General features: G+C 59.9%; 16 protein-coding genes across 16 annotated transcripts; 8 read left to right on the forward strand and 8 right to left on the reverse strand.

The window, feature by feature from the left end:
* Positions 1-29: 29 nt before the first annotated feature.
* Positions 30-1,232, reverse strand: RBG1 (GTP-binding protein rbg1; the record flags this gene model as incomplete). Its single annotated transcript, XM_060264045.1, has 4 exons — positions 30-841; positions 864-919; positions 944-1,136; positions 1,226-1,232. 4 exons carry the CDS (start codon positions 1,230-1,232, stop codon positions 30-32), a joined length of 1,068 nt encoding a protein of 355 aa, XP_060120028.1.
* A 106-nt stretch (positions 1,233-1,338) lies between these two features.
* MAM3 (cell agglutination protein Mam3) lies at positions 1,339-3,168 on the forward strand (the record flags this gene model as incomplete). The annotated part of the gene is made up of 2 exons (XM_060264046.1): positions 1,339-1,341; positions 1,393-3,168. 2 exons carry the CDS (start codon positions 1,339-1,341, stop codon positions 3,166-3,168), a joined length of 1,779 nt encoding a protein of 592 aa, XP_060120029.1.
* An 886-nt stretch (positions 3,169-4,054) lies between these two features.
* MJAP1_000075 (uncharacterized protein) lies at positions 4,055-6,652 on the forward strand (the record flags this gene model as incomplete). The annotated part of the gene is made up of 1 exon (XM_060264047.1): positions 4,055-6,652. The coding sequence occupies one exon, from the start codon at positions 4,055-4,057 to the stop codon at positions 6,650-6,652; it is 2,598 nt and encodes an 865-aa protein (XP_060120030.1).
* A 324-nt stretch (positions 6,653-6,976) lies between these two features.
* On the forward strand, positions 6,977-8,455 carry MJAP1_000076 (uncharacterized protein; the record flags this gene model as incomplete). The annotated part of the gene is made up of 1 exon (XM_060264048.1): positions 6,977-8,455. One exon carries the CDS (start codon positions 6,977-6,979, stop codon positions 8,453-8,455), a length of 1,479 nt encoding a protein of 492 aa, XP_060120031.1.
* Positions 8,456-8,480: 25 nt separating this feature from the next.
* PRX1 (peroxiredoxin 1) lies at positions 8,481-9,169 on the reverse strand (the record flags this gene model as incomplete). Its single annotated transcript, XM_060264049.1, has 2 exons — positions 8,481-9,090; positions 9,114-9,169. The coding sequence occupies 2 exons, from the start codon at positions 9,167-9,169 to the stop codon at positions 8,481-8,483; spliced, it is 666 nt and encodes a 221-aa protein (XP_060120032.1).
* Positions 9,170-9,443: 274 nt separating this feature from the next.
* On the forward strand, positions 9,444-10,122 carry ARR3 (arsenicals resistance; the record flags this gene model as incomplete). Its single annotated transcript, XM_060264050.1, has 4 exons — positions 9,444-9,690; positions 9,772-9,918; positions 9,952-10,070; positions 10,093-10,122. 4 exons carry the CDS (start codon positions 9,444-9,446, stop codon positions 10,120-10,122), a joined length of 543 nt encoding a protein of 180 aa, XP_060120033.1.
* Positions 10,123-10,833: 711 nt separating this feature from the next.
* RCY1 (F-box protein: endocytic membrane traffic, recycling ReCYcling 1) lies at positions 10,834-13,430 on the reverse strand (the record flags this gene model as incomplete). The annotated part of the gene is made up of 3 exons (XM_060264051.1): positions 10,834-12,231; positions 12,254-12,514; positions 12,537-13,430. 3 exons carry the CDS (start codon positions 13,428-13,430, stop codon positions 10,834-10,836), a joined length of 2,553 nt encoding a protein of 850 aa, XP_060120034.1.
* A 1,268-nt stretch (positions 13,431-14,698) lies between these two features.
* MJAP1_000080 (uncharacterized protein) lies at positions 14,699-16,199 on the forward strand (the record flags this gene model as incomplete). The annotated part of the gene is made up of 2 exons (XM_060264052.1): positions 14,699-15,111; positions 15,134-16,199. 2 exons carry the CDS (start codon positions 14,699-14,701, stop codon positions 16,197-16,199), a joined length of 1,479 nt encoding a protein of 492 aa, XP_060120035.1.
* Positions 16,200-16,222: 23 nt separating this feature from the next.
* Positions 16,223-17,272, reverse strand: MJAP1_000081 (uncharacterized protein; the record flags this gene model as incomplete). The annotated part of the gene is made up of 2 exons (XM_060264053.1): positions 16,223-17,157; positions 17,194-17,272. 2 exons carry the CDS (start codon positions 17,270-17,272, stop codon positions 16,223-16,225), a joined length of 1,014 nt encoding a protein of 337 aa, XP_060120036.1.
* Positions 17,273-17,309: 37 nt separating this feature from the next.
* MJAP1_000082 (uncharacterized protein) lies at positions 17,310-18,719 on the forward strand (the record flags this gene model as incomplete). Its single annotated transcript, XM_060264054.1, has 4 exons — positions 17,310-17,579; positions 17,809-18,258; positions 18,281-18,375; positions 18,398-18,719. 4 exons carry the CDS (start codon positions 17,310-17,312, stop codon positions 18,717-18,719), a joined length of 1,137 nt encoding a protein of 378 aa, XP_060120037.1.
* A 39-nt stretch (positions 18,720-18,758) lies between these two features.
* SDH2 (succinate dehydrogenase) lies at positions 18,759-19,602 on the reverse strand (the record flags this gene model as incomplete). Its single annotated transcript, XM_060264055.1, has 2 exons — positions 18,759-19,472; positions 19,498-19,602. The coding sequence occupies 2 exons, from the start codon at positions 19,600-19,602 to the stop codon at positions 18,759-18,761; spliced, it is 819 nt and encodes a 272-aa protein (XP_060120038.1).
* A 285-nt stretch (positions 19,603-19,887) lies between these two features.
* On the reverse strand, positions 19,888-21,009 carry MJAP1_000084 (histidinol-phosphatase; the record flags this gene model as incomplete). The annotated part of the gene is made up of 1 exon (XM_060264056.1): positions 19,888-21,009. The coding sequence occupies one exon, from the start codon at positions 21,007-21,009 to the stop codon at positions 19,888-19,890; it is 1,122 nt and encodes a 373-aa protein (XP_060120039.1).
* A 45-nt stretch (positions 21,010-21,054) lies between these two features.
* MJAP1_000085 (uncharacterized protein) lies at positions 21,055-22,524 on the forward strand (the record flags this gene model as incomplete). Its single annotated transcript, XM_060264057.1, has 1 exon — positions 21,055-22,524. The coding sequence occupies one exon, from the start codon at positions 21,055-21,057 to the stop codon at positions 22,522-22,524; it is 1,470 nt and encodes a 489-aa protein (XP_060120040.1).
* Positions 22,525-22,674: 150 nt separating this feature from the next.
* On the forward strand, positions 22,675-24,073 carry MJAP1_000086 (uncharacterized protein; the record flags this gene model as incomplete). Its single annotated transcript, XM_060264058.1, has 2 exons — positions 22,675-22,831; positions 22,854-24,073. The coding sequence occupies 2 exons, from the start codon at positions 22,675-22,677 to the stop codon at positions 24,071-24,073; spliced, it is 1,377 nt and encodes a 458-aa protein (XP_060120041.1).
* Positions 24,074-24,126: 53 nt separating this feature from the next.
* HUB1 (ubiquitin-like modifier hub1) lies at positions 24,127-24,436 on the reverse strand (the record flags this gene model as incomplete). Its single annotated transcript, XM_060264059.1, has 5 exons — positions 24,127-24,150; positions 24,173-24,186; positions 24,209-24,263; positions 24,286-24,368; positions 24,391-24,436. 5 exons carry the CDS (start codon positions 24,434-24,436, stop codon positions 24,127-24,129), a joined length of 222 nt encoding a protein of 73 aa, XP_060120042.1.
* A 35-nt stretch (positions 24,437-24,471) lies between these two features.
* Positions 24,472-25,416, reverse strand: MJAP1_000088 (uncharacterized protein; the record flags this gene model as incomplete). The annotated part of the gene is made up of 3 exons (XM_060264060.1): positions 24,472-24,801; positions 24,824-25,139; positions 25,163-25,416. The coding sequence occupies 3 exons, from the start codon at positions 25,414-25,416 to the stop codon at positions 24,472-24,474; spliced, it is 900 nt and encodes a 299-aa protein (XP_060120043.1).
* Positions 25,417-25,450: the final 34 nt, after the last annotated feature.

Here is a 25,450-nt window from a genome sequence, read left to right on the forward strand (position 1 = left end):
ACAACTGCCGCGGCAGTACATTGTCGCGCCTAGCGCTTGAAAATCGTCACACAGTCCTCGTCCTCCAGGACGTGGTCGCCGCCCACGCGCTGGCCACGGGGGTGCTTGGCGGACGTGCCCCAGACCATGGCGTACTTGAACTGCTTGAAGATCTCGCGGTGGATCGCATTGCAAAAGTCCTCCACGGTGCACTTGCCACGGCGCAGCACGACCGGGGCCGTGTAGTCCGGCGGGCTCTTGCGCGGCTTGGTGTAGATGCGCACGAGGTTCAGCTCGTCCCACATCTTGTCCACCAGCTCGTCGACGTTCAGCCACTCGCGCGAGGAGATCGGGACCGACTGCGGGATCTTGTACAGCAGGTCGAGCTCCTCGATCGAGATGCTGTCGATCTTGTTCAGGACGTAGATGCACGGGATGTAGTGGCGGTTGCCCTCGACCACGTCGATCAGCTCGTCGACGGTGATGTCCTCGCGGAAGGCAATGTCGGCGTTCGCGATGCGGTACTCGCTCATCACCGCCTTGATCTCGTCGTGGTCGATCTTGGTGAGCGGCACGGTATTGGTAATCGCCAGGCCGCCCTTGTCCTTCTTCTTCACAATCACGTTCGGGGGGCGCTTGTTCAGGCGGATACCAAAGCCGTCCAGCTCAGCCTCGAGGATCTGCTTGTCCTTCAACGGCTTGCACACGTCCAGCACGATAAAGATCAGGTTGCACGTCCGTGCCACAGCAATGACCTGGCGACCACGACCCTTGCCGTCCTTGGCACCTTCGATAATACCGGGCAGGTCGAGCACCTGGATCTTGGCACCGCGCACTGTCATGGTACCAGGAACGGTGGTCACTGCGTTAGTCGTGAGACGTACGTGTTGTGAACTCGTAGGCAGCCGCCTCGGACGTCGTTCCCGTGAGACCCGACATGCTGCGTGAGAGAAAATCGACATACAGTGTAGATTTACCGACCGACGGGAAACCGACAAAGCCCACACTGGCGATACCAGTGCGTGCGACATCGAAACCGAGGCCGCCGCCGCCGCCGCCGCCGCCGCCGCTCGACGAGATCAGCTCACGCTTGAGCTTGGCGAGCTTCGCACGCAGCTGGCCAAGGTGGTAGGCCGTGGCCTTGTTCTTCTGCGTGCCTGGGGTTAGAGGTGCAACATACGGTTCATCTCATCTTCGACTTCTTTGATCTTTTGTACGGTCGTCTGCGTCAGTCAGCCAGCGCCACGCACCATCGTGCCGTTCCCTGCCAAAAAGTGGAGCCGCACCCCTGCCGAAGAAGACGAAAGAAGCTCGGCCGAAAGCAGCGGTCGCGGGCTTGGACCTTAATTTTTCCACGGCATGGTAAGCGAAGCGCTGGGGGGTGGTCGAACGCGCTCCGGGATATCTTCGCAGTCTACAGCCAAGCTCTTGCTCGCTCTTGTTTCCTATGGTCTGCACTCGTTGGTTGCGGGCGTTCGCGCGACGCCCGTGACGCCGTTTGCCGTCGCGCCGGCCTCGCCGGGCGCTGCCGCGGCCTTCGCCGCGGTGCAGATGCACGAGGGGGTTGCACCGATTGAGAACAAGACGCCTGTGCAAAAGATGATCGACCTGGTGATGATTGGCTTATTGGTACTGCTGGGCGGTGTCTTTGCGGGTCTTACGCTCGGCCTGATGGGCCTCGACATGGTCAACTTGCAGGTGATGATGACCTCGGGTACCGAGCAGGAGCGCATCAATGCGACCAAGGTGATGCGCCTGCTCGAGCGCGGCCGCCACTGGGTGCTGGTCGTGCTGCTCCTGGGCAATGTCATTGTCAACGAGACGCTGCCCATCTTCCTCTCGGAGTTCGGCTCGGGCCTCAGCGCGGTGATCCTCTCGACGGTGCTCATTGTCATCTTTGGCGAGATTGTGCCCCAGTCCATCTGCGCGCGCTATGGACTGTCGATTGGCGCCATGTGCGCGCCGCTCGTGCACTGCGCCATGATCCTCATGGCGCCGGTCGCGTGGCCCACGGCCAAGCTCCTCGACTACTGCCTCGGCGAGGAGCACGGCACGACGTACCGCAAGGCGGAGCTCAAGACCTTTGTCACGCTCCACCAGCAGATCGGCACAGAGCACCTGAACGACGACGAGGTGACGATCATCCGCGCAGTGCTCGACTTGAACGACAAGACGCTGCGCGATGTCATGACCCCGATCGAAGACGTGTACACGCTGCCGAGCGACCACGTTCTCGACGAGCCGGCGGTCGACAAGCTCGTCGACTCGGGCTACTCGCGTGTGCCGATCCACGAGCCGGGCAAGGACGATGCGATTATCGGCATGCTCCTCGTCAAGCGCCTGATCCAGTACGACCCGGAAGACGGCTGGCCCGTGTCGCGCTTTACGCTCACACCGCTGCCAGAAGCGTCGCCGGAGCTGAACCTGCTCGACGCGATCAATTACATGCAGGTCGGCCGCTCGCACATGATCCTCGTGTCGGAGCACCCGGGCGAGCCGAGCGGCGCGCTGGGTGTCGTGACGCTTGAGGACATTATCGAGGAGATGATTGGCGAGGAGATTGTGGACGAGACGGACGTCTTTGTCGACGTCCACAACAAGATCAAGGTCGTGCGCCAAAAGCCGGCAGGCATCAAGCAGGAGCAGTGGCAGCCGCTGATCCGTGGCATCATCGAGCGCCGCCGCAAGTACGGCGGACCGCAGCAGACGCCGCTGCACTCGTCGTTCGGCACGATCTCGCGCCACAACCGCTCCACGAGCCAGAGCAGGTTCGGCGTCGTGCCGCAGCGCAAGGCACGCGACAAGGTCTCGCTCAAGCACCTCGGCTCGTACACGCGGGGGTACGACTCGCAGAGCGAGATGTCGCCGGGCTTTTCGCCGCAGCCGTTCCAGGCGGCGCAGGGCCAGATGTCGAGCTCGCTCATGTCGGACGCGTACAGCGACTATGCCGGCTCGCCCGATGCAATGCGCCAGCGTGGCGACGTATACCAGTCGGACCCCGAGCAGGAGTTTGAGGCGCAGGGGCCGTACATTGTCGAGATGGGCGGCAGCCAGAACCAGACGCCGCGCGTCATCACGGTCGCCGATCTGAACAACCAGCAGGATTCCAAAGGGATGCGCACCCTCGCGGCCGCCGCGTCGGTGGCGCACGCCATGTCGGAGACCAACAAGCAGAACGACGACAAATAACCCTTCTTCACCCTGTAGAAATACCGAATGTATCTACCGCTTTTGTGTTATTTATCCGCCGTGTAGTGTGCTAATAAACACAATGTAGTCATTCGGCTGCAGGACATAGTCCATCTCGCCTTCCAATTCCCAGTCGCTGTCATTGATCAGCACGAGAATGCCAGGGCGCCTAAGGTCAGCTGACAAATAAAGTACGCACACGCTGTCGCCCTCCACAAACAATTCCTCGCGCTCTTGGATGAGATGTTGACGAATGAAGCGAATTAACGCGTGCATGTCGGGTGGGCCATCTTGCGTGGGTAGCGCAAGCTTGTGCACCTTCTCCTGAGGAGGGGCGAGCAGCAGCTCGGTGCCCCCGCTAGCGTCAGCGCATGCTCGGACCGTACCCAAACTCAACCGTCACGGGAAGCGTGGCGTCGCCCATCCAGGAAACCGCCAAGCTCGAAGCGAGCGAGTGAAGTGCGTGGCTATTGAGGGCGCCCGGGGTACTTTATGTAATTGGCCGTACCTACATATGGGTGACGTAGCTGTACAAATGCGTGACCAGCCTTCGACTCGAATGTGTGGAGTTAGGGCCAATCGGATATGCAATCGGGGAAAATCATGCATGCCAACCGGGAAAATACACGCGCATCCGAGTGGCACATCTGCAGCCCATTTGACCCGACATGCGAATGGCCGAAATTCGCGCCCCGGTTGAAGCAAGTTCTCTGTAGTGGCATTCACTTGACGCATCCTCGTCTGCTTTTCACCACCACCTCATTTTTGCAGGCTATTGTCTGTTCTGTGAAGGGTGACTCCCCGTGTGGATTGTGTACGTGTTTTGCAAAGCTAACTTTCAGATTGAGTGCATCATCTCTAGTTCTCAAACGATCCTCTGGTGAGAATGCAGCGCTCTGCTTTCCTCGCTCTTGCCGCGGCCTTTGTGGCCCCGGCCCTGGCTGCTGATGGTGCGCCCCAGGACACCTCGACTTCGACCGTGGTGTCGGCCATGGTGCTGGCCTGTATCATGGCTGGTATCTTCAGCGTCTTGTTCATTGTCCTGCGCCCGCGCTTCAGGAACATCTACCAGCCCCGCTCCTTCCTCTCGAAGCCGGCTAGCCGCAACGTCGAGCCCCTTGACTCGAGCCTTTTTGGCTGGATCAAGCAGTTCATTGCTACTCCCGACTCCGAGGTGCTTCGCCGCAACGGTCTTGACGCGTACATGTTCATCTCGTACATCAACATGATTCTCTGGATCATTGTCCCGATCTGGATCATCAGCTGGATCTTTTTCCTTCCCCTGTACTCGGCCAACCTTCCGGGTCGTAAGAACGGTTTCAACATGTTCACTTTCGGCAACATTGTAAACTCCGACAAGCAGAACCAGAACCGTGCCGCTGGTGTCCTGATCATGAACTATGTGTTCGTTGCCTGGATCCTTGTCAACATCCACTGGCGCATGAAGCACTTCATTCAGCTCCGCCAGGAGTTCATGACCTCGCCCGAGCACGCCAACACTGAGCAGGCCAAGACCATGCTCGTCACCGGTGTGCCGAACGAGTACCTGTCCGAGACCAAGCTTGCTCAACTCTACGGCCAGCTCCCTGGCGGTGTGCAGAAGGTGTGGGTGAACCGTAACATGAAGGACCTCCCCAAGAAGGTCGAGCTCCGCGACAAGCTTGTGCTCAAGCTCGAGGGTGCCGTTACCAAGCTCACCAAGACTGCCTTCAAGCTCGTCAAGAAGGGCAAAGTCGAGGGTGTCTCGCTTGATGCTCAGCCCTCGGCTGACCTTGCCGAGCGCATCGTTCCTGAGAACAAGCGCCCCACCCACCGCCTCGGCAAGATCCCCTGCTGCGGTGAGAAGGTCGACACGATCAACTACTGCCGCACGGAGATCACTCGCCTGAACCAGGAGATCAACACCGAGCGTGAGCGTGCCATGAACGACTACGAGAGCTACCCTCCCCAGAGCAGCGCGTTCGTTCTCTTCAACCAGCAGCTCTCTGCTCACCTTGCCGCCCGCACTGAGGGTTGCCACGAGCCGTACCGCATGGCTGAGCGTTGGGTTGAGGCTCACCCCAAGGATGTCATCTGGTCGAACTTGAGTATGAACCCCTACGAGAAGAAGATCCGTACCGTTCTGTTCTGGGTTGTTACGTGGGCTACCGTCATCTTCTGGTGCATTCCCGTCGCTCTTGTTGGTGTCTTTGCGCAGGTCGACTACCTTGAGACCAAGGTGCCTTTCCTGGGCTGGATCAGCATGATTCCCAACATTGCCAAGGGTGTTCTGAAAACGGTCCTGCCGCTTGCTGCTCTCGCTGTGCTGAACATGCTCCTGCCCGTCTGGCTGCGTTTCCTCGCCAAGCAGAGCGGTATCCCGACCAAGAACGGTGTTGAGCTTAGTCTGATGACCCGTTTCTTCATCTTCCAGATCATCCAGAACTTCTTGTTCCTGTGTATCATCCAGGGTTCGATGAGCCAGGTGACTCAGTTCGTCAACAAGATCGTGCCGAGCCCTGATATTCCTGGTTTCGTGTCTACGATCTCGACTGCCATCCCGCCGTCGTCGACTTTCTTCCTGCAGTGGGTGTTTGTCGCTGGCTTTGGTGCTGCTCCGGGCATGTTCCTGATGATTGTTCCCCTTATTGTCTACTACGTGAAGATGATCCTGCTTGGCTCCACCCCCCGTACCATCTGGCATCTGAAGAACGACATGGGTGCGCCTTCGTTCGGTACGCTCTTCCCGGCCACGCTCCTCATTGTCGTCATCTTCCTTGGTTTCATGATCCTCGCCCCGGTCATGAACGGTTTCGCTGCCCTTGGTATGTTCTGCCTTTATATGGCCTACCGTTACCAGTTCCTCTACGTCTACGACTTCAAGCCGCAGAACGAGACTGGTGGTCTGTATTTCCCCAAGGCTATCAGCTTCACCTTCGCTGGTATCTACCTCGGCACCCTGCTCGTCGCTGCCATGTACCTGTTCAACACTGGTAGCAACCCCACCGCCTTCATTCCCTTCGGTGTGCTGACGGTGCTGCTCCTTGTCATCATCTTTGCGTACCACTACTTCTTGATGAACTCGTATGGTCCTCTTCTCAACTCGCTCCCTCTCGACCTGAGCCTCAAGAACTCGACCGAGCAGGCCAGCAACGTCCAGGCTCTGCAGGCCCAGCCCCAGCAGCCCGCTCTCCCCGAGAAGGACGCTTACTACGTGAACAACAGTGCGCCGGCCATCCCCTCGTCGCACGTTGTCCAGATGGAGGACCCGCATCAGACTGCCATCAAGTCGAAGTCGGAGCACGACTCGAAGATGAACGCGTTCTACCACCCCGCTCGCACCTCGAAGCAGCTTGTCCTGTGGTACCCCAACGACAACTTCGGTATCGGCCGCTCGAATGTCGCTGCGGACTACAACGCTGGCTACGAGGCTACCACCGAGCAGGCCTGGATCACTGAGAAGGGCAAGGTCGATGAGGACTCCGAGTTCGCCCCCGGCGAGTAAACGCTTCAGACATTGCGTAACAACCTACTCTCCTGATACGCACTGCAATTGCATTTTGTATCGATTACCATCCATTTGACAGCTGCCATGCTCGCGACTCTTGCTAATAGGAGCATGCGCAGTCGTTTCCGTCGCTTCATAGTAAAAGGAATACATACAAGTTGCAAGAATGTGGAGGACTGCCTATCGGATTTCCGACACCATAGATTCTTGGGGTATGGAGGACCCTGTGGAAAAGGCGTCGGGTCGCATCTGCGATCATATGAACCGGGACCATGACGTACGTGATGAGACTAATTGTAGGACGCAGTTGGGCATTTTGTCATGTTTCACGGAAAGCTCGCACAGCTGCCTAAATGGACCAAGATGGAGCACATTTCGAGCCGAGGCATGGTCATCCGCTACTCTTCCCCGTCGTCCAAGGGACCGGTAGTAGACGAGAGTGTCATGCCTGCGATCTCTATCCCTTTTGAACCGCCGCTGGAAACCACTATGGACGCACGCAAGCGGCTCGTGGCCATGAGCGAGTCGTGCGAAATAGCAAATGCCAAGTTCGCGCAGGCCTCGTCGCCCGAGTTTTGGAGCAAGTACAATATGGATGTACTGCTGCAGTGGACGGACCGCGTACTGATGCACCCTGCGACGCTCACAGTCCTCGCCGTGCTGGCGATCCTCCTCGCAAGCCCCAGCCCGTTGCAGAGTGTTGCACTGAATGACGATCGGCGCACCGACAGCGAGCAGGTGGCGTTCACGGCATATACCTACGTGATACACTGCGTGCACATGGTGGTGCACGCTGTGCGCCTTCCGCTCCAGCTGCTGATTCTTCCTCTTGCCGTGATCCTCTTCATTCGTTTCCTCGGCTGGCTGAGCAGTGCATGGAGCAACGCGGCGCCGATGCCGAACGATATCGCCGAGCTGCCGACATGGGTGATGAGCACGCTCCTCACGCCGACGCTCCCTCCCCTGACGTCGGAGCAGTGGCGAGAAGAGAAAGTGGTCATCACAGGAGGTGCGCGCGGTCTTGGCGCTGTGCTGGCACGGCGCCTGGCCGACAAAGGCGCGCATGTGATCACGCTCGACGTCGCCAAGTCGACTGTAAAACACGCAAATGTCGTGGCGTACCGTTGTGACATTTCCAAGCAGAACGAGGTGCTTTCGGTGACACGCAACATTCTCCACCGCCACGGCGCCCCCACGATGCTGATCAATAATGCGGCGGTGCGGAATGGCTACCCCCTGCTGGACGTTTCCGTGAGTGACATTGCGCGCGTGATGGACACAAACACAATGGCTCACTTTTGGACCTTGAAAGAATTTCTCCCCTCGATGGTCGAAAAGAAGCGCGGCCATATTATCACGGTGTCTTCGATGATGGGCCAGACCGGCGTTGCACAGATGGTCGACTATGTTGCATCGAAGCATGCGCTTGTTGGGCTGCACGATTCCCTCCGTTTCGAGCTGGACTCGATTTACAAGACGCCGTTCGTGCGTACGACCATTGTCACTACGGGGCATCTGCAAGAGACGAGCATGTTCTCGGGGATCCAGTATAACGCATTCGCACGCTTTTTTGCACCCCCCGTTAGCACCTCGAGCGTGGCTGACGCTGTGGTGGATGCCCTCGAAAGCCAAGAGAGCCGCACCGTGGCGCTTCCGTGGTACGCAGCATGGACGCCCGCCTTGCGTCTCCTTCCGTCGTTTGCGCGCGATGGAGTTCAGGCGCTGCTCGGCGCGAACCACTCCATGACCACAGCTCCGAAAGCAGCACCGGATTCGAGTGCCGATGCCCTCTCTACGTAAATAACCACAATCTTCGCAAAACTATCTAGGCGCTCTTCGAGCTGGGGTCCTCGGTGAAGCGCAGGTACGGACGCACGGTCTCGTAGCCAGGGAAGAGCTTCTCAGCCTCTTCGCCCTGGACGCTGGGGTGGACAATGACCTTGTCGCCCTTTTGCCAGTTGACAGGCGTGGTGATGCGGTGCTTGTCACCCAGCTGCAGCGAGTCGACCACACGCAGGATCTCGGTAAAGTGGCGGCCGGTCGAGGCAGGGTACGAGATCTTCAGGCGGATCACCTTCTTGGGGTCGATCACAAAGACGTCACGCACAGTGAAAGGAATGCCCTTGGCGTCGACATTGGTAGGGTCGAGGGCGTCGAGCATGTCGTACTCGGTTGCGACCTTGCGGTCGTGGTCGCCGATGATGGGGAACTGCACATCGGTCTTGCCAATGTCGTTGATGTCCTGGATCCACTTCTCGTGCGAAGCAATGTCGTTGGCCGACAGACCAATGACCTTCACACCACGCTTCTCGAACTCGGGCGCGAGGCGGGCGACCTCACCGAGCTCGGTGGTGCACACCGGCGTAAAGTCATCGGGGTGCGAGAAGAGGATGGCCCACGAGTTGTCCAGCCAGTCGTGGAAGCGGATGGTACCCCTGTGGTTAGGCAAGAAACGTACTTGGTGGTCTCAGCAGTAAAGTCAGGGGCAACGGAGCCAAGGCGAAGGTTCGGCATGGTGCGTATGGTGGGGAAGCCGCTCCGCCCGTGCACTTAATATATCACCCCACTGGCCTCCTCTTACGTGGCCCATGCGTTTCGCCATCGGTGCCCATCGATGGCGTGCTCGGTAGTCACGTGGGCTGTTGAACGTGCAAAGGATCCTTTAGTGTGCTGAGCATTGGATTATGTCAGTGTGCATACAAAGTGACCCTAGCGTCCGCCCTTGGCCCGCACGGAACATTTAGTGGGACGGGGACCGCCACTTCTTCTCCTTACCACTTCTAGAATCATGTCTACCCAGCCCACTCAGCCTAGCACCGTTACCGGCCTCCAGCAGGACGCCAACAAGGTCGCCAACAACCTCCACAACGAGGCCAGCAAGGCTGCCGATACCGTTATGGGGTCCAACGAAACCAACCGGACGGAGAGCGAGGAAGACAGCGATGGCTTCGTTGCAGACCCCAACGGTGGCGTGCCTAATATACCCTCTGCGCTTGAACAAGCCAAGCAATCTGGGCACTCAGGTGCTGCCTTTGGTGTTCTCGTCTCGCTTGGATGGCTGGACCGGCTGCTCTCCTTGTTCATTATCATTGCCATGGTTCTAGGTGTGGTAATAGGCAGGTTTGTCCCCCGCGCCAAAGAGAGGCTCAACAATGGAAACTTTGAAGGTGTAGGAGCACCATTAGTCGTCGGCCTGATCATCATGATGTGGCCGATTCTCACGGGTGTGCGTTACGAGCGCCTTCCGGGGCTCATTCGGACGCGTCGCCTTTGGTACCAGGTATTGGTTTCATTAGGCATCAACTGGATTATTGGCCCATTTATGATGCTGGCACTTGCATGGGCTACGCTCCCCGACTTGCCTGACTATCGCACGGGTATAATTATGGTGGGCATTGCGCGGTGTATTGCCATGGTCATGATCTGGAACAGGATAGCGCGTGGCGATGGAGACACTTGCGCTGTGATTGTAATAATTAACTCTGCGCTACAAATGGTTCTCTATGCGCCATTTGCGATCTGGTTTGTCAACATCATCTCTCATGATGACACGCTCCAATTGAGCTACTCCAAAGTGGCCACATCGGTCGGCATCTACCTCGGTATTCCGCTTGGCGCAGGGATTATGACGCGGCTCGGTATGCTTCGTCTGCTGGGTAGGCGGCGTTTCCATACGCATTTCATGGCCTTCTTTGGCCCTCTTAGCCTAATGGCTCTCCTCTTCGTTATCTTCGTTGTGTTCGCATCCCAAGCACGCCAAATTTTGCACAACCTGGGCCCGGTCTTTCGGACAATTGTCCCCCTTGTACTATACTTTTTGGTGATGTGGACTTCCATTTTTTCCCTGATTTGGTTTCTCTCTGTGCGCTATGGCAAACGCGAATGGGGGTACCAAATGGCTGTCGTCCAAGCATTTATTGCTGCCTCGAACAACTTTGAATTAGCGATCGCCGTGTCGGCTGCCACGTACGGAGCCGACGCCAAGCAGACACTTGCGACAACCATCGGTCCCTTGGTCGAGGTGCCTGTATTGTTAATATTGAGCTGGATGGCACTTGTCATTGGCCGCCGGCTGCGGTGGGACGTGCGTCTCGCGGAGCAGCAAGAGAAACGGGCGAGGGAGCTCGCACCCGATGCAAGACACATTGCCGGTGTCGAAAAATAGTCAGGGTATCAAGTTACATCACGCTACAGTCCTCCATAATTTTAATGCCGTACAGTTCGCCATCGATGTTGCTCTCGATCGATTTAAAATCGCTGCGCGAGCGGAGGAACTCGTACATCTCCTCGGAACGCATGGTGCCGCCGCTGAGTGTCGCATCGCGCACCATCTTGGCGAGCTCTTTTGGCTCATCGACAATGTACAAGCTGCCGACGCGCTTCAATGCGCCAAATACCGAGGTCAGAGCAGGCTGACGTAGGGTCGTAATGAAGGTATAGTAGGCGTTCAAGTCACTAATGACTTGGAATCCGCCGTTGAGCGAGACAATTTGGCGCTTGAGGTGCTTGCACAGTACGGCATACAAACGGAATCCAATCTCTTGGTAGAACACGTCCAGGAGCGCCTTGTCCGTGCACGAGGCCAGCATGTCGCAGTAGGTTTTCAGTGTGGCGCAGCAGTGAACACAAGCCCGGGTCGGCTCCGCAACGTCCAAGGCAGCATTCGCCTCTGGGTAAAAGTCACGCGGCCCCTGGTGCGTGAGGACAATGTGCTCGACATGATGCACAAGCAGCTCAACCCCTGCGCTCATGCCTTGTGCCACATTCTCATCCAGGTCGTTTTCCATACGCTTCTTTTCGCGTACGGCTGCGTTCGTAAAGTCAATCTTGCCCAGGAGGGGCGATGCGACGCGGTCAAAGAAGACCTGCATCATCTGCTGAATGGTATCACCAATGTGCACCAGCTCAAAAAAGAGAATGAGCGGGCCGACATGCTCCGACGCATCCGTCACGCCGGCTCGGTCCTTGTCGTGCTGCACAAAGTCGTACGTCCCGATCTCTTCACGGGCTTTGCTAAATCCGGGCCGGAGATGACCGTCGTTTAGCATCGCAAAGAGCTGGACTACAACGCGAATCGACGCCGCTCGGACACGCCCATCGTCCTCTAGCTTTCCGAGTGTCTGGAAACGCTGGAGAGAGAGGCGGACGACATTTACCAGCTCAATCGCCGTCTCGAGCGACAGCATCGAGGACATGGCAAGGGGCTGCGGCGATACGCTGCGCGACCGCGCCACGTTCTCGCTGGGCGGCAGCGAAAGCGTCGGGGGTGGCGCAGGCGTCGCAGCAGGCTTTACCGGCGAATCTTCGTCGTCCCATGCATCGTCGTCCAGCGCGCTGGGCACTTCGCCTACGCCCACGTAGCCCTCATTTTCGTGATCGGGCGCAGGCGATGCACGGCGCGAATGCTCTGCACTCGATCCCCGTGGAAGCGTGCCCGAGCTCACGGAGCGCGGGATTGACACGGCCGGCGTGAGCAGCGCTCCTTTAAATTTGGACAGGAACGAGCGCTTCTCGGCGGCTGACTGCGGCGCAATAGGCGCCATTGATTCGCGGTGCTCGCGGACGACATTGTCGAGCTGCGTCAGAAGGTCGACGTACGTTGCGCTGCCACTTTTCGCACTGAGTTTCAAGCAATCCCTTCGCCCACAGCTCCTCGGCAGCGAGGTATTCGCCGAGGTGCGCGGCCCATACGCCGCCAACGACGCTCTTTGCATCGCTCAACGGGACGTGAGGCGCGATGCTGACCACGGCATCTGCCAGTGGCAGTAGTGCCTCGTACGAACGCGCGTAGGCCTCGAGGTATACGTATGCCGAGTGCGCCTCGGCGTCCTGCACAAGGCCAGCGAGATAGTCCGCTAGCTGCGTGAGTTAAAACACGTACCAAATCTGTAGCGATCTTTTCGAAAAAGACCAGCTCAACGCCCTGCTCTTGCGGAAAGATGCGCTGCAGGAGCGTAATCTCTTCGATGAGAATTTGCTCGAGATGTGCCTCGAATGCCTTGACTGGTGCGAGCGTAAAAGCGGACTCGCTGCGCTCCGAAAATTTGATGCACTCTTTTGGGTTGTGGGGAATCTCTTGGTGAAATACGGGGCGTTCGTTGACGTGTGCAAAGGCAATGCCGCTGCCGCCGAGGGCGTGCATAGCCGCTGCGCGGGGCGGCCGCTTGGCAACAGCCTCGTCCGGGCCCAGGAGCCAGACCATGTGGCGCATCTTCCACGCGAGCGCGGCGTACTCCTTCATCGCAGTTTCCGCCTTTACGGTCTCGAGGCCCTTGGCGCGCTCGGCCTCTTTGGCCATGTACGCCGAGCGAAGCTCCATGTCCAAGTAGCCGACCACTTGCCGGAGCTTATTTTTTGCGGCCAGACTTTCGAGCGCAGCCGGAAGGCCTTGCACGAGCGACGATGCCATGCGCCCAAGGTTTCCCATAAGCGCGCACTGGGCCTCGAGTCCATTGACGCTGGGATGCGTAAAGAGAAGCGAGGATGTGGTGCTCGACGCGTCCAAGATCGACGTATAGAAAGGGCGCAGGACCGTGTATGCACGCTTGACGCGGTCGCTATAAGGATGCTCTGAAGCCGCTTCACCGTCCAGATCCAGGTCGGCCAGCAGGTCGATCGCGCCGCGCGGCACTTCTTTTGGCTTTTTTGGTTGAATGTCAGTGATTGGCGGGGGCGGCGTGTCCAGGAGCGCATCAGGGAGTCCTTCGACCCTTTCCCATGCCATGCGGTCCCAACGCGCCTTCCATAGCGACTCGTCACGCACCAGCTCCTGCATCGCATGCGACGCTTGAGCCACCAGTGGCAGGCTGGCAACCGGCACATGGTCGAGTATGCGGTGGACTACTTGGCGCGGCAGTCCACGCATGCCCAGTTCTTCATCCTCCGCATGGAATACTGCGTGCACGCCTCCTATACCTTCTCCTCCAGTCGAAGACACCCGCGTAGGCGCCAGCGGGGTCCAGCGGTCCATGCCAAGCGACAATTCGCCGGCGGCCGAGGTAGCTTTTGCTGAGTCAGCGCAGCGCACGGCCGCCGCGCACGTTGGGGACGGCTCTCTGTTCCGAGCCGCGGCACTGGGCGTGCATGTTCCCGAAGAGCGTCTAGCGCAAGTAATAGCAGAATGGCAAGTGCTTCTGCAGGGGCCACATATTCCCCTGCTGCACCTTCTGCCTCGTATGCTCCAGCTCCGACGCCCACAGTCTTTCGGGATCTGTTGATTTTTGAGGAGCGGATGAAGCAGAATGCGGCGCGCCTGAAAGCGCGGAGGCAAAAGTACCAGAGTATGTGATGTGTCTGATACAGTGTTTCTGGCCCTGTTGTGCTCAGTGATTGTGCTGATGGTATACTATGTCGTGTATCAGCCGTCCGAGGTAGGTCGCTTGCCTGACCCAGAATTGGCTCCTTCACTATTCACGGATCGGCCTGCTCTCTGTGAGCTGCACCATGCTCTTTCTATTCTTTGCCAGTGGCATCTACGCAGATCGTATTACCGCTGCGAACAAGTGCGTAGCCCGACTGACCCAGGTTTGTCCCGCAAGCGAATCGGGCGTTGCGCACCTACAATATGTATCTCAACATGCGCACTATAACACGGCCACCGTCATGGCTCTCTTGGCTTTATTTCTGGCGCACGCCGAAGCACACCGACACCAGTGCGACGCAGCAAGAGAAACAGCCGCGCGGGCCCTATGCCGACACGCGGTCCATGCTCCGGAACACACGCCGCATATTTCAGCGGCGGACTGCGATTCCTCCGATTCCTCCGACGCGCAACGAGCGGGGAGAAGTCATCTTTTCGTCTCGTGTCGACCCGCAGTTTCGGGACGGCTACGAACGCTACCGGAACGCGTTTGAACGAAAACGAAAGGAGAAACTCGAGGCGCAGCGGCGATCTAATTCGATATGGAGCCGTATCCATTGGCCATTCTCGCGCGATGAGCCAGCACCCAGCAAGACCGAGCCAGAAAAGGCGCTGCACGCCAAGGCCACATAGTCTTCGATACCCAGCCACGTGGCTCGCTGCCGTGTTTGTTTCGCTCCACAATGGGGAAACGCGTCAAGGCCCCAGCGAAGTCCGCCAGTGCGCCGCGCTGGAAGGGCGAGGAGGCCTATGAGCACATCCGCGAGAGCAAGAATGCGATGAGGTCACAGGTAATCAAAGGCGGCGTCGCGCGCCTCAGCGCGGAAAACGGAGAAGACGTCACGAACGACGATGATACCTTGTACGTGTGGGACGATCCGCAGTACGTGCCAGACGGCGAAGTGATGTTCTCCGCACGGAGGGCGACGTTCGACAAGGGATGGCCCCATTCGAAGAAGAAGAAGTGGAACCCGAAACCAGATGCACTCGCCATGGCAGGCTTCTATTTTACGCCGACCGAAGACAAGGACGACACATGTGCGTGTGCATACTGCCACGTCGTGCTCGGCGGGTGGGAGAGAGACGACAATGTATAGTAGGTTGATTGGCTAACGCAGCGATGAACATCAGCGCAGGGCAAAGGACTGCCCCTTTTTCCACTGTGTCGTCGCAGCAGGCCTGGAAGTGTCGCCCAAGGCGGATCGCCGCACGTCCGAGGGGCGCAAACACGAGCTCGAGAGCGACTCGGACGAAGAGTACACAGCTCCAGTGAGGAGTACGCGGAAACGCACGGCACGGGCTGCGAGTGGGCGCAGCAAGGCGGGCAGCAATACGAAAGACGCCGACGTCGAGGCTCCTGTGCTGCCTGAGCCGGTTGCAGACGACCTGGACAAGAGCAACGACAATGAGGATACCGAGAACAACGGCAAAGAGGATGCCGAGGCCATGGATAGAGACGATGATGAGTACGAGGACGATGCAGGCGTCGATCGTGAAGAGGCCGAGACGGGAGAAGCGGAGGACGTTGAAGTGGCCGAACCCGAGGCTGAGGTTGAGGTCGAGTCCGAGGTTGAGCCTGAACCAGAGCCTGAACCAGAGCCTGAACCCGAGCAGGAGCAGGAGCAGGAACAGGAACAGGAACAGGAACAGGAGCCTGAACCCGAACTCGAACCCGAACCCGAACCAGAGCCAGAACCAGAACCAGAAAACGAGCCCGTGCCCGCGCCCGAACCTCTACTAAAAGGCCGCGCCTCTCGGCCTTCCAAATCTCCTGCGCCACGGGAATCCAAGACCAAGGCGGAAAGCATCAGCTCGCCCCTCGCCCGTGCTCCCGTGACACAGTCCACACCTCCCCATTCCTCTCCCTCTCTACACTCTTCTCCAGGATACCACGCCGACGACTCTGGCGACGAAGTGGAGCACATGGTCGGTTTCCAATCCACCCCGCCTTCGCTCCCGCTCATCGACGACTACCTCCCCATCCCCTTCCCCCACAAGCACACGAGCCAGTCCCCGCCAGGTGCGCCCGATCCTAACAAGATCACGGTGCTCGAGTGGATTCGCGAGCAGCAGACCTACCTGCTGGAAGCCATGAAAGAGCGCTTGGAGCAGCGCCTTGCGACCGTGCGCCAGCGCAACCTGCAAGAACGCAAACGCCTTGAAAAAGGACTCCGCTCGCAGTAGATAATGACACATGGTATATGAGACTACTTGATCTTTGCGTCTAGCCATGCAAAGTACGCATTTTGAACGAGCGTCACCAGCGCCGACGTGGTCCAGTAGACGAGCAACGCGGCCGGGACCTGGCACGCGATCGGGATCGAAAGCACCGCCGTGCCACGCAGCACGTTCCCAATGACGCGCTCACGCACCGGCTCGGCCTCGACGCCGCCGTCATTGGCGCCTGCGCGCGAGTCGCCGAGCCCCAGCTCGCGCTCACGCGCGAGTCGCCGCTCACGTACCCATTGCGCAAGTTCGATATTGAGCATGTTGAGCGACCCCACCACGATCGGCATGATCTGCGTCGAGTCGCGGTCGGCAAGCGTTGGGCCGCCGACCTTGGTCAGCTTATCGACCAAGACAGGGTCCAGGCCGCGGTCCAGGAGGATCTGCTGCGAAGCCGATGCCTGTGCCGCAAATGTCGCATCCGGCGCCCACCACGGAATGAGCTCGTGCACGAGTGGCGTGTCGGGCAACACGGTGCCCTGTCGGATCAACATTGTCACCAGGAGAAAGAGGGGAATGTGCACCGCGAGCGAGACAATCGTAGTGCGCGTCGGCGAGCAGTCGTGCAGCGCAATGAGGTGGTTCCACTTTTCCGCCAGCGAGCGGTGGATCTGGCGCTGGATCTGGAACTCCGTCTCTTTGCTCACCTCGTTGTTTGACGCGCGCCGCTGCCAGACGGCCGCTGGGATCTGTTTCTTCCACACGCCCCATTCAGGCAGCACGATGTTGGTCAGCCGCTCGTTCCGGCTGCGCTGCCATAGCGCAATAGGCACAGAGACACCTGTACGCAGGGCCAGCGTCATGGCGATAATTGAGGCTGTGTAGGGGTAGGGCATCGCGCCGACCAAGCCCATCGTCTCGGGCATCGACACGAGGTACCGCGCGACGGGGTCGAGCCAGCTGAGCGCAGGATCGGCTTCCGTGTGATTGCTCCGGCGCACTATAGACGTACGTACGGCACCCGGAATCCTGCCGAGCCGCACGCCGTGCAACCCGCCAGCGCGGCCGGCGAGGCCCAGTCGAAGCACCATGGTAGAGCCACGTGGAGATGTGGAGAACCACGATGGCATGGCGAACGGGGCACCGATCGACGCAGTAACCGGTGCGGTCCGCACCGGGCCGCTTGGTGAAGAGTGCACGATCTATCCGGCGATTCTAATTGAGCCTGGGGAAAAGTATCGCGCGAGCGAGTCGGTTGTGGTCCAGCGGTACTCGGCGCACTATGCGTGCTCGTGCCCCGCATGGCGCTTCCACGCCGAAAAAGACGTGCGTCTCCGCTCGTGCGAGCACCTCGCCGAGGTCCTGGGCGAGGCGTACGAGGCCGCACGCATGGAGCTGGTACGTCGCGCATCTCACGTAGCAATGGCCTCCAAGTACGCCGTCCAAGCGGCAAGGAAGCGCTCAAGTAGCCCGCCAGCTCTTGGACCAGCATTCCTCGCCCGACAGCCCCTCGACGCCCCAAAAGAAGCGGCGTACGTCGGCGCCGACGACACCAAGCCGATCGACCGGTCGGCACGCGCCGCTGCTCGGGAATGCTGGGCAAGGTACCATTTCCATCGACGTGCAGGGCGAGATGCGTGTCATTGGCCGCCAGGACCACCGCGTGCACCTGCTGCTGGCCAGTACGTGGCCTACGCGGAGCGACGGTGCGCCGCGGCGCACCGGTGATGCACTCGATCCGACAGATTGGTGGATCAGCGAAAAGCTCGACGGCGTACGTGCGCTATGGGACGGACAGCGGCTCTGGTCGCGCCGCGGAAAGGAGTGGAACGCGCCTCGGTGGTTCCTTGAGCAGCTCCCCCGCGACCTTACGCTGGATGGCGAGCTGTGGATGGGCCGTGGGCTGTTTGAGCACACGTCAGGTGTGTGCCGCTCGCACCGGCAGGACGAGTGGGAGCACGTCAAGTACATGGTGTTTGACACGCCCTCGTTCCCTGACGATCCGGTCGAGGCGCGTTGGGCGCGACTCCAAGCCCAATTTCCTGCCGTGTCGAGCGATGCGATGTCGACGCTCCGTGTACGTATCGTCGCTGACGCAGTCCTCTGGCGTATATTTTGTCGAGCATGTCCAGTGCGCCGGCCAGGAGCACCTCGAAACGCTTTTGGAGCACGCGCTCGCATGCGATGGCGAGGGGTACGTTGCCATGCTGACGCAGCCTCATGCTTCGGCGCCCTACATCGCTGTATGAATACAAGCGAAGCACCTCCTTGTACAAGCTCAAGCCGACGCTCGACGCCGAGGCGCGCGTCCTGGGCTATGAAGATGGGCAGAACCAGATTGTGGGCCTGGTGGGCTCGCTGATCTGCGAGACGCTCTCGGATCCCCCCCGCCGCTTCAAGGTCGGCTCGGGGCTGACCGACGCGCTGCGCCGTGATCCCCCCGCGATCGGCACGCTGATCAATTTCCAGTACGGCGGGATAGGGTCGCAAGGTGTGCCGCGCTTCCCCCGGTACCGTGGCGTAGTCGTCGACCGATAGTGTTCGTGGCTTAGTGGCATTATCTACCTCCCCAAACGTCTACGGGGCCTGCAGCGGGCGCTCAGCGTCAGTGGCAGGCGGGCCGAAAGCCATATCTTTCTTGATCTGGGCAATGGCCTTGGCGGGGTTCAGGCCCTTGGGGCATGTCCGGGTGCAGTTGAAGATGGTGTGGCAGCGGTACAGCGAGAAGGTGTTCTCGAGCTTCACGCGGCGCTCCTCAGCGCGGGCGTCACGCGAGTCGGCCATCCAGCGGTAGGCCTGCATGAGGACAGCAGGGCCGAGGTACTCGTCCTGGTTCCACCAGTACGACGGGCACGAGGTCGAGCAGCAAGCGCAGAGAATGCACTCGTAGAGACCGTCGAGGCGGCGGCGCTCCTCAGGGCTCTGCAGGTACTCCTTGCCGTTCGGAGGAGGACCGTCAGCCTGGAGGTATGGCTCAATACTGCGGTACTGCTTGTAGAACTGCGTCAGGTCAGGAATCAGGTCCTTGACAATGTGCATGTGAGGCAGCGGGTAAATGTTCGAGTTGGTCTTGTCGCGGTCAATGCGGCACAGGCAGGCGAGCGTGTTCACACCGTCAATGTTCATGGCGCAGCTACCGCAGATACCCTCACGGCACGAGCGGCGGAACGCGAGGGTCGGGTCGACCTCGTTCTTGATCTTGATCAAGGCGTCGAGGACCATGGGACCGGTCTTGTTCAGGTCAATGTGGTAGGTCTGCATCTTGGGCTTCTCCGTGGGGTGGTCGGGGTCCTGCGGTCAGTGGCGATAAACATACCCAGCGGTAAATTTTGAAAGCCTTGAGCTTCTCAGGGCGCTCCGTGGCGGGCGTCGCGAGGGAAGCGACTGCAGAGGTAGTGAAGGGCGCAGCGAAGCGACCCATGGTGCTGGGCGCAGCCGCCCGAGCAGCAAGCCGGAAAGTGCTGGGAAGCATCGGCATGGTATAGACAAGGGTTGAGAACAAGTAGCTCCGTGGCAGGCTGCAAGAAGCGCCTGTTGGTCGGATGAAAGCGGAAACGGCTTCCCATTGCTAACGTCTTTATTTTGATTGGTTCCCGGGTACCCACACGCCGGTGGATGGCCGCACCCCGTCCCACGACCCTCACTCGGCCGAAACGTCGCGTGCACAGGCGCGGCAGTGCGCCAATCCGGTGCGGGGTATCACTAACTATGTGGAGCGCGCCGCAGGCAGCGCTCGCCAGAAGGGCGCGTCGCGCCAGGATGCGTCGAGACGCACCGCGCGCGTGCCGCGGGCAAAGGTACAGGGGGCATCGGGGGTAGGGTTGGCTTCGCGCACCTTGCGCGCGTTTTCAGCGTCGTGGAACGCGTCCCAGAGCGCGCGGGGCTCGGAAGGCGTGCTGTCGCGTTCCAAGTACCAAATTTCCTCGACGCCTTCTGCGATGAGATAGTCACGTAGGCGTGCATAATTCAGCGCAATTTGCTGGACACCGTGCGAGTCGTCCGAGAGGGCGATGCGGCCGTGCGCGGCGCGGATCATGCGCAGGATCTCTTTGCCAGGATAGGTCTCGCCGTCCCATCCTTTGCGGAACGCCGCCGAGTTTGCCTCAAACAGCGCCCCATAGCTCGCAGCAAACCGAATATTGCGCTCTAGCTTAGAATAGAGCGCAGCACCGCTGGGCGTGGTCGCCGAGGGGAGCCAGGGGGCTTTGGGGGTAAAGAGGCGGTACAAGTCAAAGTGCCCAATGACTTCGGGGCGCAGGCGGCCCATGACCTCGAGTTGCGCGTCCAGGTAGTTGGACAGGAGCGCAGAATACGCCGCGGGGTCGTTCGTGGGCGCGCTCGCGCTCGTGCTGTGCGCAAGGGCACGTTCAAATGTCGGTACGTCGAAATCGATCGGAATGCCGTGGGCATGGTGCACAGACCCGACCATGTATTCCACAATGCCCAGACCGACAGCAGGGGGAGGCAGCGGCGACTCGGACTCGCCCTCAGCGGACAAGACTTGGTACAGATAGTCGACACTCTGGGGCGACACGATGTTTTCCGTCTCGCACCCTACTAGGATGTGCATGGGCTTTGGAGCATCCGCATACTGTTTCTGCAGTGCGCGCGCCTTTTTCAAGTACGCTTGGAACTGGTCGTTGAGCCCTTCCGGCGTGAGGCCAGCCTCGACTTCTTCAGGGTACAGCTGCTCCGGAAGGGCGCGAGGAGAATGTTCCGACAAGTGAAAGTGGGTAAACCCTAGCTCAGCAGCACATGCTACGACCTCGTCCAGCGTCGACTTGGCATGCTTGCAAAACTCCCCCGAGTGGGAATGATGGGAGTGCATCAGCGGTCAGTGCGCCCACGTGGCCACCTTGCTTTCCTCCACCTCATGAGCGCCGAGGAACTGGGCGCCGCGTCGGCGAGCGCGCCGCAGCCGCAGCGTATCCTTGGGTCCAAGAAAGGGTACTACAAGGTATCTTTTGTGCCGCGGCGTGACTCGCGAGCGAGTGCTCCGCCGTCGGACGTAATTCCCGAGCCCGAATGGATGCCCAAAGATCAGGTGCCCGCCGATCTCGTCGCGACTTGGCGTGCGCTGCGTACCGAACGCGCTTCGTTCAAGGAGGAGATCCAAAAAGAGGCGCAGAAACGCATTGATGAAGATATACTTGCGACAGAGGCCCTCGACGAAGGGCCTCAGCCGGTGGAGGCGCCAGAAGGCGTAGCAGACGAAACGGCCAATGTGCCGCCCGCCGGAGAGAGCGTCGACGTGTCTATGTCTGATACGCGCGATGCGGACGTTTCGGCTGTGTCTGCGTTGATGGAGCAGCCCGAGTCCAACAATGATGGGGCGGTCGATGCTTCCAACATACCCCGTGAGGACGACACCGCGCCCCCCGGCCCTCAGGAGCACCAGACGCCCCGCAAAGAAGGCATATTGACTTCGGCAGTCGCCGCAATCCGTGCGCGTTTCCACCCTACGTCGTCTCCGTCGGAGCAGCAAGGCAGAGAGTCTGGATCTGCGCCGCCTTCCGAGTCCGCGCCGTCCCGGCGTGTGCGTCGCCCGGTGGATGGCGGCTCCGAGTTCCGCCCTCAAGGCGACTCGATCGAGAGCGTGACGCAAGACGCCCAGGCCTTTATCCAGCGCCTCTTGCACGAAAAAGATCAGATGCGCGAAGAGCTTGGTTTTGTACGCAAACTCTACCAAGAAGCCTCGTCGAGCGCCGTCGACAATACCACGCAGCTCGAAGAGGCCCGCAAAGAAATCGTCATGCTTAAAGGCCAGCTCAAAGACGGACTTGCTCTGCAGCAGCAGTTTGTCCAGGCACAGAAGCAGCAGTGGGAGGACGAGGCGGCGCAGCTGCGTGCGCAACTCGCCCTTTTCCAAGGGCAGCAAGCACGCACCGATGCCGAAATACGCCGCAAGGCGGCCGAGTGGGACATGCACCTGGAGCGCGAGCGTATCGAGGCCGAGCAGCGCGCAAAGGCCTGGGCGAAATGGGACGAGCGGAGAAAGCGCGATGGACTTTTTTATGCAGGCGAAGCACAGCCTGCTGAGGCGCTGGCCGCTCTCGAGCCCATTGTTTCCGCACCTGCTCCTGTCTCTTCTATTCCTATCCCTGATACCATTACCGACGAGCTTGCAGAGCTCGCGGCCGAGGCCCAAGAGGCGGGCCTCGAGGATACGCTGCCCCAGCCACGATCGCGCCGCCGCCGCGCGCGCCCTGACCCAGAGGATCCTTCAAAGCGGCCGCGGGTCGAAGACAATGTACCGACGCCGCCTGCCGCGGTCTCGGAGCCGCTGGTAACTGATCCGATCACTACGGTGTCTACCGAGGTGCCAATGCCGCCCTTCCCTTAGAGCGCTTGTCATAGTGTGGAGGTCTGCACTGCCGCGACGCGCCCCTTGCGCAAACCACGTGTGAAGGCATTTGTGTGCGAATGCGGAAAGCGACGCGCTGACTTTGGAAAAAGCTACACGAACGGTTGGCACGGGGTTGCCTGTCTGACGATGAGTGTTGACCTCCCCCCCTCAGACACGCCGTCTGGGAGTGAGCAAGGGAGCCCTGTCAAGCGCAGCGCGCCTTCGCTGGAGCAGCTCGCCGCACGGTATCACAAAGACCGGCCAGCCACTGAAGAAGTGAAGCGGAGTCCGGACGCCGAGTCGGGTACGTGCCGAAACTAACGCAGCGCCGAGCCTCCGACGCCTAGGCCTTGCTGGTCGTCTAGGAAATGCAAGTGACTCCGCAAAGCAGACGCAGACATGGACCAAGAGCAACGTCATTCCCAGCCTGAATGAAATCCGCGCACGATTGAATCAGCGGGGCGTGGACGTCACCTCGTCGAAATGGAGCAAGAGAGGCTCGAGTCCGACCAAGGAGCTGGAGGAGGTCGTACAGGAACTGTGCGCAGGCGCGCAGGATCCGAATGTTGATGCGGCGGAGGGCGCGAAGGAGAGCGAGCCCAAGAAGGAAGCGCCCGCCGGGGAGAGTCACAGCGGGGAACTGAATGCAACGGAAGAGAAGGCCAACGAGCCCGAGTCGAATATCACGAAAGAGGCGCCTGCCGCGCCCAGCAACGAAGGAAACGAAGCCCCTGCCCCTGCCCCCGAGTCGCAAAGCAGCGACACCCCCTCGACAGGGCCTGCGCTGTCTGGTAAAGAAGCAGCTGTTGCGGCCAAGTCCGGCAAGAAACACCCTCTGCAAAATACATGGACCCTCTACTACGACGGCCAGTCGCACCAAAAGCCAAGCAGCAGCGACCAGTACGAGTCCAAGCTCAAGTGCATCGGGCACTTTAAGACGCTCGAGTCCTTCTTTGACACGTTTGCGACGCTGCACCGACCGAGCCAGCTTGGGCGGAATACCAACTACCACCTGTTCAAGAACGGCATTAAGCCGATGTGGGAAGATCCTGCGAATGCCAAAGGGGGCCGCTGGGTGCTGACGCTGCGTGAGCAAGCGAACTCGGTCGGCGGCCGTGCGGCGCACGAAGCCATCCTCGACCGCAGCTGGATGTGGCTCGTGTTTGGCCTGATTGGCGAGCACTTTGACGAGAAAGACCAAGTGACCGGTGCCGTATGTTCGCTGCGAACCAAAGGCGACCGTATTGCCCTCTGGCTCCGCGAGAAGGAGCCGGTGGAGGATGTGAATGCGCTGGGCGAGCGCTTCTTGCGCCTCCTCGAGATCCACGATTTGCCAAACACGAATTTGGAGTTCTCGGTGAACGACGGCCCGAAAGGCAACTACATGTCGGTGCGCAACGGCCCCAAGCCCAAACAGGATCCCGTCGAGATCGACGACAAGGAGCCTGCGCTCGAGACGTGGCTTGACAGCGATATCACGCTGCACCCACAAGACCATGCGCGATACTATGCGCAGCATGCGCACGGCAAGGAGGGTGAAATGTAGGTTTAGGATAGACTACGTCCCACAAAAGACGAAAGACGATACTATGCATACAGCTAGTGCAGCTCGAGCGAGTCACCCTGCGTCAGTTGCAACACCTACGTCGTGAATCTCGTCTGGGTCAGCAAGGGCACGTACAGTCGGCGAGCGTGATATGGTCCTTAAAGGTGCTGTACGCCTTCTTGAGGATGATCTGGGTGAGCCGTGTCGCTTACCTTTTGCGGCGCCGTACCAGTCTGCGCTGCAATGAGCTTCTTCAGGTCTCCGACCGTGTCGTCCGGCGAGCACTTGACACGCACTGCATTAGCACACACGCCTACCTTTGCGGCCAAGACGGTCGTTGGCGATCACCTCAATCATCGGCATGGTGGAGGAAGTGGAGGGGCAAAGGGGGTATCGCGCTAGCCCAACATGGCCACGTCTTCTATGGGCGTCGGCAGGAACTGGGACGCATGGGCATACATGCGCCCCCACACCTGTTCCGGCAGTGTTTCTAGTATAGTAGGGTCGTCGAACACGTAGTGAAACTCGGGCGTCGCACACACCCAAAACAGGTGCTTGTCGGGCTCCTCGAAGCGGCGCAGCGCGCGCACCATCGCGAGCAGGTCGAGCGTGTACACGCCCTCGATCTCTGCGAGCATCCGCGCGTTGGTATCATTGGAGAGAAGAAAGACGCGGGGGTGCGAGGCACGCAGGTCCGTGCACAAGGCGACGATGCTTTGGTCGTTGGTCTGGGTAAGCAGCGGCACGTACCAGAGACGAGTGCACCCTTGCACTGTCGGGCGGAGCCGTCTGCACGTGCAGCACCCACCGCGCACGGTGACTGGCCGCCGGAGTCTGCTTTTGGCGCTGGACGGTTTCCAGGAGCCAGCGGCTGGCATGGCGCGCGGCGCCGCCGACGCTGCTGTGCGTATCCTCGAGCTTGCGCTCGCTGTGTTTCATTCCGTCGAGCTCTTCCAGTACCGTGTGGGGTACAACGAGATACACAGGCGTCGTGCTATGCACGGCCGCTGCAAAGAGCATGTCAAAGAGATGCTGCACATTTCGCAAGAGACGCAGCAAAACGTTGCTACATGAGTGCAATATACGTACGTATCGAGCACCCAGACCATGCTGTGCGTCGTAGCAAATGGCAGCAGCGGCGCTGTCGACGGCCTCGTCGGCGCCGCGGCCGGTCGCTGCGCCGGCGCCTCGTCCTCGACCTGGTCCATCAGCTCCTCCTCCACCCATGTCTCTTCGTGCCCCTCCGCGTCGCCTCCCTGACTTCTGCCGATGGTGAGGCGGACGGGCCCCGAGGCGACCGGACCCTGGTACTGTGCATTAAAATAGTCCGCGTACGTCCCCATGCACAACGCGGCACGTGGAGGAAGAGCTACGACA

The sequence above is a fragment of the Malassezia japonica genome, chromosome 1, assembly GCF_029542785.1.
Source record: "Malassezia japonica chromosome 1, complete sequence".
Taxonomy (NCBI): Eukaryota; Fungi; Basidiomycota; class Malasseziomycetes; order Malasseziales; family Malasseziaceae; genus Malassezia; species Malassezia japonica.